This window comes from Schistocerca serialis, chromosome 9 (assembly GCF_023864345.2).
Source record: "Schistocerca serialis cubense isolate TAMUIC-IGC-003099 chromosome 9, iqSchSeri2.2, whole genome shotgun sequence".
NCBI classification, from domain to species: Eukaryota; Metazoa; Arthropoda; class Insecta; order Orthoptera; family Acrididae; genus Schistocerca; species Schistocerca serialis.
Window position 1 is genome coordinate 238,884,628 of NC_064646.1, and position 16,314 is coordinate 238,900,941.

The window sequence follows — 16,314 nt, forward strand, 5'->3', positions numbered from 1 at the left end:
AACACATATGGGACATCATCGGACGACAACTTCAGCGTCATCCACAAACAACATTAACCACTCCTGTATTGAGCAACCACATGAAAAAACACTGAAAAAACTAATATCTGGCACCTATACAACACAATGCAAGCATGTTCACATGATTGCATTCAACGTTATAGTGGTTACACCAGTTATTAATGTGCCAGTATTTCACATTTGCAATGGATTATCTCGCACTTATGTTCACTTGTGATGTTGCACTGTTAATCACTTAAATATGTTATCTGGAAAAAAGTATAGCTGAAATTTCATTACCTATAATAATTATTTTTTGATGTTAAAATTTTTTTCTGTCAGTATATACAGGGATTGCTACATTCTCAAAGTTGTTTCATGCCCAGTTAACACTATTTGAATCTCTCCCACTGGATATCAGTCTTCAGTATGTTATTTCACTTCAAAAAAAAATATGAGACTTCAAAATTTTCAAACCTGAGTGCACAAAACAATAAGTATGTAGAAATGCACACACTTTCTAGTGGGGTATAAATTTCATAAAAGAAATATTTTTTGATTATGAAATTTCATAAATTATATGTTTCTTTAATCTCAATGCTAGTTCCATATTTTGCCAATTTTTAAGGCTAAGTATGACTTGTGTATAGTAATAGATGAGATTGAGAATTGTTCAATATTAAATTGCTTTTCTGTTTATTAGTATTGTTTTATGACATAGTTTCACCATGGTAAAAATTTTTGCTTGTCATCATATATCACTAATCGGAAGAGATTAATTCATATATAACATCAGTGAGTGCATGCCATTGTCATCGAAAGAACAGCAAAATATATGACTCCAGTTATGAGTGTTACTCTTTAACTTACAGTGTAAAAATATCAACTGAACTCACTGATGCCTAGTCTGATGAGTTTTGTTGCTTGGCTGCCAGTCTGGTTATAACATGAGATGACTGATACTATGCAAAAGTGTTATAGTAAGACACAGTGTCAGTACTGTTAACATGTAACTGTAACACTGTAATACAACAAGCTATATGTTTTGTATGTATAAGTTGATCATGATGAGAAAAGGCAGAGTTGAACAATATATAGGTGGTAGAAAGTTGGTTGTAACAGGTAAATGAGATGTGTACGAAATAGAACGTTGAGGCTACTGAGCAATGGGTGGCTGTGCAACTGCTTCTAGGAAATACAAGGTCATAAAATACACCTCATGGCAGAGTGTTAGCAGACAGCATTCTAACATGGTGAGATTCTCAATGTATATAACACTAAATCATATATTTATTAAAGAACAATAAAAAATTACAATAACATGACAAGTCCATTAAAGTTTTCACCAACCATTTAATATCAACATCAGTAATGTTACTAAACTTTATATCTATATATAAAAAATAGAAATATTCATGACCACACATTTTTCACAAACAGTAGACATGCTGTACATTAAAGAAAAATGAAGACAACTATAGATAGTCCATATGACACATTATTACACAAAAAAGCAATTAGTTATATAAACAAAACATCGTATTACAGAGTTTGTACATTAAAACGGAAAGTCTGCCAGAATTACAAGAGATTAGCCACTGAATAAACATTTTATATCATTATTGTTATTATTCATAAGCATTAGTCATAAATTCTGCTAATATAATGTTGTAAGGGTGTCATCTGACTAGAGCATTGTATGCAGAATTGAATTGTATATTTGACCAGGTTCAGGCAATTTTGCTTCATAGTGTGTAATACTTGTCTAAAAGGCATAATTTCTGTTGTATATAAAACTCACCTGTGCCATAATGGACTGCAAATGCAGCCTAAAAGTATATCTTATTTGTTTAATATGAAGCATGTTCAAAAATTGTAAATAATTTTGAATGGGGATCTACAAATTAAGAGCTAACATGACTCAAGTAGTGGTCAGTGACCAATTTGAGGAGAAAGAGAGCAGGGCAAGTTTAAGGGTCTTTTGTTGGTATCATTGGTTAGGGTAAGAACTGTGCAGCATAAGAGCCTTTGGTGTTAGCTTGTGATAATGTGGAATGCAGTCTGAACTTATTCATTTCCAATGAAACTGTTTGCATTTGTGGAGATGCATTTATTCGTAATGAGTTAGCATGAAGAACTGTCTGATCTTTTTACAAGATCACATTATTCAGTAGACAGCGTGAACCAAATAAATGTGGTGAATTTATGAACATTAGCAAGTAGAGTTCTGCATCATGCCACTACTCAAGTAAAACATTGCCTGTGTAGGAACTACTTCTTTGCCTGCACTACTACACTAAGAGATCATGTTTAATTATTGTGATTATTAGTATCTATATGGTCACCAATTGAGGGAATGTGTTTGTTGACCATAACAAAACTAAAGTTGAGTCAAAACTTGTATCAGGATATACCATACACCAAATAAGCCAGTTCTAGCTTCTTACGTGATGTTTCATACTTAACTGTGCTTTAAATTGTTGATTGACTGTTCAGTAGACTTGATTATTATTGTTGAATTTATATTGGCCACAATGTGGTGGCACACAACCAGCCCCTAGGCCAATAGTTGAGCCACTGAATGTGTTAAATTGCTGTGTTTGCTCATGGGTAGTCATACCAGAGACATCACTATTGCTTGGTCTCACTCTGCATAACAAATTTGCATTGCTGCAAGATTGCTTGAGTTTCACAGAGCTGCTGCAAGTCCATGCTGCCATCATTCTGGTTTTTCGTCCACCACTGACCATGCTGCTGCCTGATAATGACACTTTCTTCCTTCACTGTCGGATTCATCACAGCACTAATGCCAGACCACATTTTATCAATTGTGCTGATACTTGTCAATGACTGTTAATGCCACAGTAACCCTCTCCCCCCAATTTAGCCTCCATGCCACCTCCCATACCACACATCATCTCCATGCAGCCACCATCAATGCCACTTCATTTCCATGCTCCTGCCACTGCCAATGTCACCACTGCAGCTGCAGCATCTCCATGTCACAGAATTCTCACCAGTACCACTTCTGTGTCACTGCTTGTGCCATATTATCTTCCATACATCAACACAGCATGTCTGTGCCAAAGTGTCAACACTGATGGCACCTCCAAGTTGCATCTTGTGCTGTGTCACCTCCACGCCATTGTTGCCAAGCTACAGCATTTACATATCATGGCCTCAGTCTTTCCTTACTGCAGGCATTGTCTTTTGCACACATTATGCCATAATACCTAGCAAGATTGTTCATATCCCCAATCATCAGCCAAGGTGGAAAGGAAAGTAATGTTTATGAGTGATTGTGGGGCAGTGAGATGTGATGTAGGAAATGTTAATTTGCAAAAAGAAATTGTGGGAATGAAAAAGCACTTGATGCCACATAAGGAAAATTCAAAGTTTTTGATTGTATTTGTGGTAGGTTCTTGCAGACAATGAACATGGGGCTTGATAGAATGCATTCATAACTAGATAGTATGCTATCAAAGTCTGATGTAGTAGAGAGGAGTAATTCTACCAAAAAAAGTTGTGGAATGTGATTTTGGGGAGGATGAATCGGACTACAAAAAGGTTTAAGTCAGCCATGGAGACTTAGAATTGGGAAGGAATGAAGAAACAGTTATAATGTTGTATGAATCAGATCACATTGAGAATAAAGTAGTTAAAGATTAAGCTATACGAGGATAAATTGAAATTGAGAGTCAAATTAGAGCTGTAGAGGGGAGCTGGCCAGAAATGGAAAATGTGGGAGAGGGGATAGTGATTCGTGTGAATCTCTTTTGTGATATTGAGCATATCGAGTCACAAGTGCAGAAGTGTGTGAAACAAAAATTGCAAACAAATGCAAAATTGAGGGGCCTGGTTGTAGATGATTATAAGGAGGGCACTGAACAAAGTAATGAAGCATAAAGTATGCAGATTAGCATCTTTGATACAAAAAGATTTAATTTATGGAAAGTCATGTTCAGTGAAGTATTTGGACAAGAAATTTCATCAGTGGAGTTTTACAAGGGGAGTGGAAAGTATAACTGCATGAATTTTTTCTGTAAAGGGAAGCTACACAATTTAAAACAAGAAATGTTTGGTATAGAAGCTGAGCAAGGAAATGTGTTAGTAGATTTTGCCATGGGGCACAGAATATGTGTGTGGTAAGTTTCATCAAATAGACAGCAAATTTTATGATGAAAGTTTCTTTGCAATTTTGTGGAACAATTCTTTTAATACTGTAGATGCTCTGGCAATGATGAAGAAGGAAAGAGGATGATTTGTATATACCAGAGGGTGTCTAGTATAGGGAAAGAAGAGAACTGTGGGCAGGAAAAGAGAAATTCACGTAATGTGCAATGTACACTGGTGAAAGTCTCTTACAACATTGACTTGTAGCGATTTGTGTGAAGGATGATAACATTGTGAAAAGGCTTATTTTTGTTGATGACATGTATCCATGTCAGAGGCTATTAGTCTGACACGTACTGAAGCAAAATCTTTTGCAGTACCACTTGAAAATGGCCCAAAGACTGAAACTGAAATTGTGAAATAAATCATTTCTATAGTCAACAGTGAATATGAAGTCCTTTAAAAAGTTCTACATAACTTTGAATCACAACCATGAGAAGTTAATAAAATTAGTCATTGTTGGTGAGGTCTTGTCTGTGGGAAAATGTATTCTCTTACCTATAGCATTTTTAGTTTGTAGCTGTATAAATTTTGGATGTTCATGAAATCTCCACTTTGTGGTAACATAAACTGATCATAGTATGACAACATTTGCTTCTCATTTTTCCTTCAGATATTTTAACATAGCTCATGAGAATTTACTGAAGTTGTTTCTATGATCTGCTTTCTGCATGTCTCTTCCTGCTGCACAGAATCCAAATGAATCACACTTTTTTTATATTTATATATGGCATCAAGGTTCTTTTTCTTATTACTCTTTGCTACACTATTTATTGACCAATGTAAATCACTAGATAAAGCTATAATTGTTTTACAAGATTTCTGAAACTGTTTAATGCAAGCACTGTACAACATCAGTAGTCCATCTATTTCATTAGTGATAGGTGTGATCAATTATTCTGCCAGGATGCTGAAATGTTATTTCTTATTGCACTGTCTCCCTTTGATGATGCAGGTTCATCTTCATTGTGATTTAAAACTTTGTCTCTATCCTCATTAAAGGAGAAATGCTCTACCTCCAAGATCATTTCATCACGTTTAGGTATTTTACTTGTGTTTCCTCACACATTTTTGCTTACCAAATCTTGATATTACCAAATCTACTGACTGTATATTACTGTGGCGATTATCAACTGCAAGAGTTCACCACCTCATCTTTGAGAACTAACTTCTTTGAAAACTGTTGATCTCAGTGTGTTCCGAACCTTGTATTCGAGCGGATGTGTTTGTACTGACATGATCAAAATAAAGTTAATTCACCATAAACGAGTGAATACTTAATGTTGGTTTCGATATTACCATACATAACATCCCGATACCCATATTACTATTATTATTAGTATTTACATTATCACATTTAGGGGACAGGGTGATTAATCCATTTTTCGTGAATTTCACTGACTCTGTTTTGGGTGCTTGCTCCTCTGCTTCAATAGATAGACAGACAACCATCATTTATAATTTCTACCACTGCTCAGTTTGGAGTTGCCAAGCATATAATCTTAACTGACGTTTAACTTTGTATAACATTACCAGAGTGAATTCAATATTTCAAATAGACTGTCGCTGATATTTTGAAAACTTAATTGATATTCATAAATTTCAGTGCATTATTATTAATTATCTGATGAAAAATTATTCTTGAAATTAAAATATTTTAGTAGTGTATGTTTTGCTGATTCTCTCATTATAATTAACTCCCCCCACCCAAATATATCTTAGTGTGTGTGGGGGGATTCTTGGGATAATAAAACTATTATTTTTTGTTTAATTCACAGTAGAGTATGAAGATGCAACATTATGGAATGACACATAGCATGTCAGGTAGTAAGACCCTCTGGTAGTGATGTTAGCAGGTTGTAATATATTCCTTTCCAGTATTCTACCAATAATCCAACGTCTGCCACCTGCCTTTCCAAAGACTGAGCCTAGGTGTATGTTAAATTTCACATCCCTGCAAATTGCTGCACTTAAGCAATTGTATAAGTTAAATGATTCCAGTTGTGACTAATTGGTGGTGTAGTCGCAGGACACTGCATTTGTAGAGTTTGTTAAGTGCAAAATTTTAAATTTCTGACCTTATACTAGTGCACCTTTCTTCAGATAGTACCCATTACAGATACTCAATCATCTGTAACATGTCTGAGGATAATATTAATACTGTCTAATGCATCATTAAAATACAATGTCAGTGTTAAAAATCCCAACACTTTTTTCTGTGGAATACCTGAAATTACTGATGCTTGTTGATAACATTCTATGCAAGATCATATGCTGCATCCTTTCCACAAAGAAACCCTCAATCCAATCATAAATTTCATTTTGTATCTCATATGATTATATATCTATTAATAAGTGTTGGTGTGGTACTGAGTCAAATACTTTCTGGCAGTCAAGAAATACCACATCCTCCAAATTACCTACATCCATGGCTTTCAGGTGTTCATGTGAACAGGGTGTCATTGAATTTTTCCATGACCAATGTTTCCAGAATCCATGCTGATTGGCATTGAGATCATTCTGTTCAAAATACATTATTGACTAACCTGGTGCTAGAATTGGAAGTTCAACCTGACTGAACACTAAAAAATGTGTCCTTTCAATCACATTGTGAGAAACTGAGAAAATCATTATATTATATTTCCTGGGAATGTTATATAGTTTATACTAGAAAAAGCAGTGACACACAAAATCAGTTTTACTTACTTCATAGTCCATAGCACAGTCATGTCTTTTGCCTATTGATTCCATGTTTCTTTCAAGGGGAAGAATGAAACGAACTGGCCTGTTCTGAAGATGTGCTGCTAGTGCACAGGCTGTACTGACCAACATGTTACGTGACACTTTAGCACCATAGGCTCCACCAAGTCTTTTTACCTGAACATTTATCCTGAAAAATGGGAAAAAAACACATTATGAAATGTAACATATGACAATAATTTTCAAATTTCAGCTCACTTTGATGGCATCACACATTAACCATACACAATGGAAAATCCAGGATGGAATGTAACACTGTTATGAAAAGGAAAGTTGTTACTCACCATATAGCGGAGATGCTTAATGGCAGATAGGCACAACAAAAAGACTGTCACAATACAAGCTTTTGGCCAACAAGGCCATTATCAACAATAGAAGGCACACACACATACGCTCCCAAAAGCAGCTCACACTCACCTTGCTGCAGACTTTGGCAGCTGATGCCACACTGTGAGCAAAAGCAGCAGAGCATGGTGGAAGTGGTAACTGGTTGAGGGTAAGGAGGAGGCTGGGGCAGGGAGGGTGAGGAATAGCAGGGTAGGGGTGGAGGACACTGAAGTACTGCTGCAGATTCACAAGGATGAGGTGGAGAGAGGGTGGTGCAATCGGGAGGTTAGATGGAGGGCAGGGAGATAGGTGGGGGCTAGCAGAAAAGGAGAGAAGTAAAATGACTGGGTGTGTTGGTGGAATGAGGGATATGTAGTGCTGGACTGGGAACAGGGAAGGGGTTGGATGGATGGGAAAAATGACTAACGAAGGTTTAGGCCACAAGAGTTTTGGGAACATAGTATCTATTGCAGGGAGCATTCCCAACTGTGCAATTCAGAAAAGGTGGTGTTGGTGGGAAGGATCTGTAAGGCACAGTCTGTGAAGCAGTCATTGAAATGAAGGATGACATGTTGGGCAGTGTGCTCAGCAACAGGGTGTTCCACTGGTTACATGGCTACAGTTTCTCAGTGGCTATTCATGTAGAGAGACAGCTCATTGGTTGTCTTGCCCACATAGAATGCTGCACAGTGGTTGCATCTTAGCTTGTAGATTACATGACTGGTTTCACAGGTAGCTCTGTCTTTGATGGGGCAGACGATGTTTGTAACCAGAGTGGAGTAGGTGGTGGTGTGGGAGAGGTCTTACATCTACACCTATTACAGTGATATGAGCCATGAGGTAAGGATTTGGAAGAAGTGGTTGTGTAGGGATGGACGAGTATATTGTGTAGGTTTGGTAGATGGTGGAATACCACTGTGACAGGGCTTGGAAGGACAGTGGGCAGGAAATTTCTCATTTCAGTTTATGACAAAAGGTAGTCGAAGCCCTGGCGGAGAATATAATTCAGTTGCTCCAGTCCTAGGTGGTACTGAATTAGCAGGGGAATGCTTCTCTGAGACTTTGGGAGGTTGTGGGAGACTGGAAAGATAAGGCACAGGAGATTGGTCTTTGTACACTAGGACTGGAGCAACTACATTCTCTGCCATTCTCTTGACTACAGCAGTTGCTGTCACACTTTTGTCTGAATCAGCTGCACAACGATTGGGATTCACAGTATCCAGTTTTATGGTGCTATATGATAAGCTCACTGATTTGAAAAGAGAGTATTGGGCCTAAAGATGGCAAAATGAATTGCTGGAACTGGTTGCTTTTGAAAAAAATTAAAATATCTTAAAGTGAAAGGCTGGTGGTAAAGTTTATTGAATTGAAAAAGCTGCCTGTCTGCATGAATGGCCACTGACAATCTATGGCCAAGAAACAAGTGGAACACCCTGTTGCTGAGCATGCTGTCCAACATGTCATCCTTCATTTCAATGACTGCTTCACAGACTGTGCCTTATGGATCCTTCCCACCAAGACCAGCTTTTCAGAATTGCGTAGTTGGGAATGTTCTCTGCAATACATCCTATGTTCCCATAACCCTTGTGGCCTCAACCTTCACTAGTCATTTTTCCCATCAATCCAGCCCCTTCCCTGTTACCATTCCAGCACTTCATAGCCCTCATTCCATCAACAAACCCAGTTGTTTTACTTGTCTCCTTTCCCGCTACACCCAGCCCATCTCCCCTGCCCTCCATCTAACCTCCCGATTGCCCCACCCTCTCTCCACTTCAACTTTGTGCACTCTGCAGCAGTACTTCACTATCCCCAGTCATGTACATGTGAGTTGTGTGTGTGTGTGTGTGTGTGTGTGTGTGTGTGTGTGTGTGTGTGTGTGTGTTTGTGTGTGTGTGTATGTGCGCATGTGCACACACGCAATTGTGTATGTGTTTCCTCTATTGTAGAGAATGGCCTTGCGGCCGAAAGCTTATATTGTGACAGTCTTTTTGTTGTACCTATCTGCGACTCGGCATCTCTGCTATATGGTGAGTGGCAACTTTCCTTATTATTAACCATACACAAATGTTTAGCGCAAGCTGGTTTCAAATCCTAACACACAAATCAAGAATTAGGTTCACCATAGTTTCTTAAAATTTTGAATAACAGGATGTATTTTCAACAAAGCAACATCCAGTCTTACATTTTAGAAGAAATTTGTTGCACCATATAGAGTAAATGGCTTACTCAAGCCACAGATAGTTGGCTGAGACTGCTGATAAAAAATAGTTCACACCGTACAATTTTAGAGCTGAAGCTGAATTATGTTGGAGAAGATTTATTAATAACCACTTATCAATTTGCTCATTAAATTCACACTTCAAAAACAAAGTGAAGATGTACTGGTAACACCGTAGCTGCCTGTCTCATTTTATATCAGACAATGGGATATTTGAGAGAACATGGAAAAATTTTTTGGATCATAGTAACGCATGCATTAGGATTAGCCTTCATCACTTTGGAAAGGTACTATGAGCTTAAGAAGTAGTAGTAGTAGTAGTAGTAGTAGTAGTAATAATTTTATTCATTCTTGGATCACATTCACAGGGACAGTGGACATGTCACCCAATTAAATTTAAGAACAAGGAAAAAAAATAGTACTTATATACAGGCATCTGTGTCCTTATAACTCTAGTCTGACAAGGATGGAACATGTTGTTAGACATGGCTTAATAGAAGGAACAACCACAGTATTTTCTTGAAGTAATTTCAGGAAATTGTAGAAAACTGAAACCAGAATAGCCAAATGACCATATCGGAACTTCCACTCATCTGTTTAAAACAGTGGAGCATCGTTCCATTTGCCCATAGTGGACAACACTTTGTTGTTATTTAATGATGTCATTGCTATAAGGTGTAAGTTGTTTATGTCAACATAAAACTATATATTCATTTCTGACCATTAGTTTTTTATCTTAAAGTATTCTGTTTAGGATCCTCTACCATGTGTACAATTTTTGCCATGCAAGTCTGGAACCCTCTGCAGATAAACAGACAAAAACAAATAACTAATAAAGCATATTTTCTGTTCTTTCATTTTCCTTTGAATTTATGGGGCTATTGATTGCTTGCTTTTAGGCCCTAGAAAAGGAAGAAACTCCCATTGCAATTTATTTTTCATCTTTTATGTAGTGAGTGAATCACATCTCAAATGATATCGATTTTTATTAATGCTATAAAATAACACAAAGAGGTAAATGTCTTGGACAGTCAGTGCAAGAATTCCAAGGTTTTTAATCATATCTCTGCAAAATGTATGAAACTGTTTAACGTAGTGCTCACTTTTGCTGAGTGAATATGTGAGGCCTTGACCAGCATATCAGCATATATATATACAAAATGTAATTAAAGTAGTGGACTCTAAAGTATGAGTTTGTGTTGTATCTTAATGCACCCATCCATATCCGGGTTCTTAAATTGGTGACCCACGATTGCCTCATCGTGCCATATTTTCTCACTTTACTACCCACACATTTACTGCACAGCAACAACACAGCCATTATCACACTCTGCCACTACACATTTCATGTGAACTGAGGTGATTTTCCAGCATTCTTGTTTTATGTGCCACAATACAATACAGAACATTCATGTGCAATGCATCAGACAGTGTTAAAAACTGAAACAACAGCACATCTGAACAGTGTGCAATTCACCCAGGCCACCTACGGTGTTCTGCCATCTTGCAGGGCACAATAGTTGGCTCATGTGGATATGGAATATATAATTGAGATGTTTGGTTCTCCACAATGGCCTATTCAACACACTTCATAGCACTTAAGTCCAGGTACAAAGCATCATTACAGTGCCAGATGGGAATATGCTGTCCAACTAGTTAGTGTGCTCTTAGGACGCTACTGATGCCACATTTGGACAGTAAACATTTTCACGATTGTGCCTTTCAACCAGTTGAACAGTGCTTGGGCATTGTTTTCCACCCTACTACATTATACAATCGACAATCTGTAGACAATGCTGTCAAAAATGACAGCCATCATGCCTCACTGCAACCTCCACTCACCTCGCAATGACAGGCACCTGAACTTGCATGAATTCAGCCGACTCTCACCGGTCATGACACCCTCATCACCAAGCCATCCAAGCTGGCTAAGGTATCACAACTTCACTCAACCATCACCAAAAGAGCCAGTGTCCCCTCCCCACAGGGGCAGTTGGCTGTGACTTTACACAACCATCTGAATGGCCAGAGATGATGCAACTTGGCAGGTCACCACCTTACTAGGGGACAACACTTCCCTACAGCAGCTGTCAGACAACACAACTTGTTGTGCAGTGGATGCTGATCTTCCACCACACCCAAAATGTCTGTGCTGGTTCCACGTGTGTTTCACCTCTTCCACACACAAGTGCTGATGTGCACATTTCACCACCATGTTGCTTGATCCACATCATGCACACTGATTCGCAGATACTGCCAAATGCACTCACCTACGCAATCTGACAACAGTCTCAGTGATGTAGTACTGCAGGGTTTGCATGACCTGTACAACAGTGTTACTGTACTGAACAAGATGTTCCAGCAGCATACCACAGTTCCACCAACATCTAGTCAACAACTTATTATACACAAGTAGGCACCTCCCCAACATCTGTTCCCTCCCAAATGACTGCAACAGCTGCAAGACCGCATCATTACACACAAATTGCTGGTTTCAAATAATCCTGTCTCACAATAGATGACACTGCAGTGCATGGCATGTGATCCGCCACCCCTGTCATTGTTATGGACTCCTAACCTGATGACTCTTAGCCTACGATCTTGCAAGAAATGGTTCAGTTATGCCTCACACCACAATTGTTACCGCATGACCACCGTGAAGAAAATGGTCCACCCGTGCCCTGCCAAGCAGCCAGCCACAATGTGGGTGATCACAAGCATCTACACAAAGATGACTACCCTAATATTCCACCCCTGTCCTCTCCTCATCCTGTGTTCTGCACAAGAGGGGAGGGGGAAGGGGGTTCCAGTGAGGGCTCAATCAGCAAGGCTCCTGCACACAACACCACTGACTCGTGTGTTACATTTGGTCCACAACAGTGTACATTTACAATGTGAATAAAATAGTGAACTCCAATGTATGGTTTCATGTCATATCTTATCACACCCATTTGTACCCAAGTTCATACAAATACTTTCTTGGCTGTGGCTGCATTGCCCCAGAAGATAATGATAACAGGGTGTATACATGGACAAGGAAAAAAATTCCCGGATTTTTCCTGGATTTCCCCGTTAAAAATACACTTTCTACTGGATAAAAACACACTTTTCCCATGTCATTAAGAGACAGCATATTTTCCTTCGGAACTGTAAAACTTATCAATCCTTTCAATGGTTATGTTTTTACACACAGGCGTAGAATTTCCCAACACTTTAGAAAATGAAACTCAGGGAAGAAAACTTCTTTTGGAAAGATTTTTGATGTACAGCAACATGTACTCTAAATATTTTCATATTACAAAAGTATGAATTCGAATTCCACCAAATACCACATGTTACTTTCTGAACCATTGTAATCGAGATTTCGATGTGCTTTTGTAAGTCAGTCATAGCTCATGTCACATGATCCAGCCAGCCGATGACAGTGAATATTCAGACCACAGGACACGTGATGTAGTCAGCTAATAGCAACATCACTGTTAAGTAGTGCGGGTGCACAAAAAGGAAAAGTTAATGTTTTAAATTAATATACATAGTGTTGCTACAAGAAAGCAAAGCTTTCACATATAATATTGGTCTCTAAAGTTAATAAGCTGCAAGAGAAGCTTAGCTTTCACATATAATGTTGATATTTTTTGCGCATGTTACACTTTAAGATATATCACACAAATGTGCCAGTAAAATTTTTATCCTAGTCCAGTGACTTGTCCTCAGAGTTTTCCACAAACAAATTAACTACCGCAGAGGACAGAGAGCTTGCCGTAGTACTACATCAATTTACTCTTAAGAACGACATGAATGTCTGATCTTCTGGGCACGAAATACTTCTAAATGGCTCATCATCAAACGCTATGTGATTTAAGAACTTCATCATACATCCTCGCACATAGTTCAACTTGCGTAAAAGGAAATTTACTTTCAAAAGTAATGCTTTTCAAACCACCATTTGCAATATTTTTCCACAACCTATTAGAAATAGGTTCGTTTCAGTACTCGTCAGAGAGCGTCAGATAACAGGCACCACCGCACTTTGGCAGCTGCTATGATGAAGGAAGCCCGTATGTTCGTATGTGTAAAACATTAAAAGATCTTACATTATGTCATAAAAAAAAGACATCAGAGGATACTCCAAGAGCATCGGAATTTTGTGAACCATACTAAAATGGCACATTTAAAGTGCATACTTAAAAAGCACATTTGCACACCCAGATTCCCAATGAAGTGGGCTTCGACATGAATTTTCTTGGAGTACCGGTACTGTATTGACTCATTTTTGATTCTTTATTATGGCACAATGGCGTAAGTGCTAGAAGATGAAAATGTGCACTTGAAATGCAGCGAGCAGTTGAAATTAGCCAATAGTGTGGCACTGAACACTATGTTTCAAACACGTTGACTGCCTCAGCATAAAAGATTAATAAAAACCAAATTTCCTTAGCAAACCGACAAAAATAACTTCATTGTTCTACAAGGCGATTAATGCATGGCTGTCAGAAAAATGGAAATAAAATGAAATCTGAAACTAATAACGTGTATTAGCCTTCTGTAATTATGTGAATGTACTTTAATTCACTTGATAGCTCATGACGACAGAAATCCATTTTGTTTACATTTGACGTGAAAGCAGTAAAGAGGAAACAGCAAAATCACTAAATGAGAACACGGGCCACGTGGAGACTACACACTCTCCACTATAACTCAGACTGCTCTGCGCATCAGCCATGGATCTATGATATTTCCAAACCAGGAAAATACTAAGATAGTGCCCCCCCCCCCCTCCCTCACAGTCCCCCTCCTTCGGGCGTTTGAGATACAATGACAAAAATTTAAAAAAAATTGAATTTTCAAAAATATCTTCATTTTGTAGCACACATCTTTCTGCAGATTCTCGTACATAAAACATATATGTTCGAGGAAATGTAAGGCATGTTATTTGGTCTTAAGTGTGCCAGAGTGCAGTGCCACCTCACTTCACACAGCATTCTTCTACCGTACGTCACTGTATTTCACCTGGTGAAATTGAAATGTGTATATTTTGTACTGGATGTCATCAAACTACACTCCTGGAAATGGAAAAAAGAACACATTGACACCGGTGTGTCAGACCCACCATACTTGCTCCGGACACTGCGAGAGGGCTGTACAAGCAATGATCACACGCACGGCACAGCGGACACACCAGGAACCGCGGTGTTGGCCGTCGAATGGCGCTAGCTGCGCAGCATTTGTGCACCGCCTCCGTCAGTGTCACCCAGTTTGCCGTGGCATACGGAGCTCCATCGCAGTCTTTAACACTGGTAGCATGCCGCGACAGTGTGGACGTGAACCGTATGTGCAGTTGACGGACTTTGAGCGAGGGCGTATAGTGGGCATGCGGGAGGCCGGGTGGACGTACCGCCGAATTGCTCAACACGTGGGGCGTGAGGTCTCCACAGTACATCGATGTTGTCGCCAGTGGTCGGCGGAAGGTGCACGTGCCCGTCGACCTGGGACCGGACCGCAGCGACGCACGCCAAGACCGAAGGATCCTACGCAGTGCCGTAGGGGACCGCACCGCCACTTCCCAGCAAATTAGAGACACTGTTGCTCCTGGGGTATCGGCGAGGACCATTCGCAACCGTCTCCATGAAGCTGGGCTACGGTCCCGCACACCGTTAGGCCGTCTTCCGCTCACGCCCCAACATCGTGCAGCCCGCCTCCAGTGGTGTCGCGACAGGCGTGAATGGAGGGACGAATGGAGACGTGTCGTCTTCAGCGATGAGAGTCGCTTCTGCCTTGGTGCCAATGATGGTCGTATGCGTGTTTGGCGCCGTGCAGGTGAGCGCCACAATCAGGACTGCATACGACCGAGGCACACAGGGCCAACACCCGGCATCATGGTGTGGGGAGCGATCTCCTACACTGGCCGTACACCACTGGTGATCGTCGAGGGGACACTGAATAGTGCACGGTACATCCAAACCGTCATCGAACCCATCGTTCTACCATTCCTAGACCGGCAAGGAAACTTGCTGTTCCAACAGGACAATGCATGTCCGCATGTATCGCGTGCCACCCAACGTGCTCTAGAAGGCGTAAGTCAACTACCCTGGCCAGCAAGATCTCCGGATCTGTCCCCCATTGAGCATTTTTGGGACTGGATGAAGCGTCGTCTCACGCGGTCTGCACGTCCAGCACGAACGCTGGTCCAACTGAGGCGCCAGGTAGAAATGGCATGGCAAGCCGTTCCACAGGACTACATCCAGCATCTCTACGATCGTCTCCATGGGAGAATAGCAGCCTGCATTGCTGTGAAAGGTGGATATACACTGTACTAGTGCCGACATTGTGCATGCTCTGTTGCCTGTGTCCATGTGCCTGTGGTTCTGTCAGTGTGATCATGTGATGTATCTGACCCCAGGAATGTGTCAATAAAGTTTCCCCTTCCTGGGACAATGAATTCACGGTGTTCTTATTTCAATTTCCAGGAGTGTATATTCAGAACAGTGGAAATTAAAAATGTCCTGTGGTGCCTCTCCTGCTCCCAGTCGCCCGGTTTGACATCCTGCCCCACTTAAAAAAATCTCGCAATTAATACTGGATGAGATTATTTGTAATCGGGAGAACAAGAACTCCTCAGAAAATTTGCACTCTTTTTTTTTTGCTTATTAGGTAATAACTTTCTGTTTTGGGTGACATGAAATTAAATATAGGATACATAAAACCAGTAAAGACAAGAGACAAGCAATACAGTACACATTTCTTCAATCCTTAGTTCCTAGCATTCTTTTCTCTCTAATCTTGCTACAGCTTTACATGGTGTGCTTTCCTGTCTGTGAAAGAGTCTACTACCTCAT

At 39.8% G+C, this 16,314-nt stretch overlaps 1 protein-coding gene across 1 annotated transcript in view; it reads right to left on the reverse strand.

Annotated features, from left to right (window-relative positions):
• The window catches only part of LOC126419511 (xanthine dehydrogenase/oxidase-like), a gene marked incomplete at its 5' end in the record, with an annotated part of 297,321 nt that overhangs the window by 75,243 nt on the left and 205,764 nt on the right, over positions 1–16,314 (reverse strand). Inside the window, 1 exon segment of the mRNA XM_050086701.1 lies at positions 6,880–7,063. Coding sequence (XP_049942658.1) covers positions 6,880–7,063 — 184 coding nt within the window.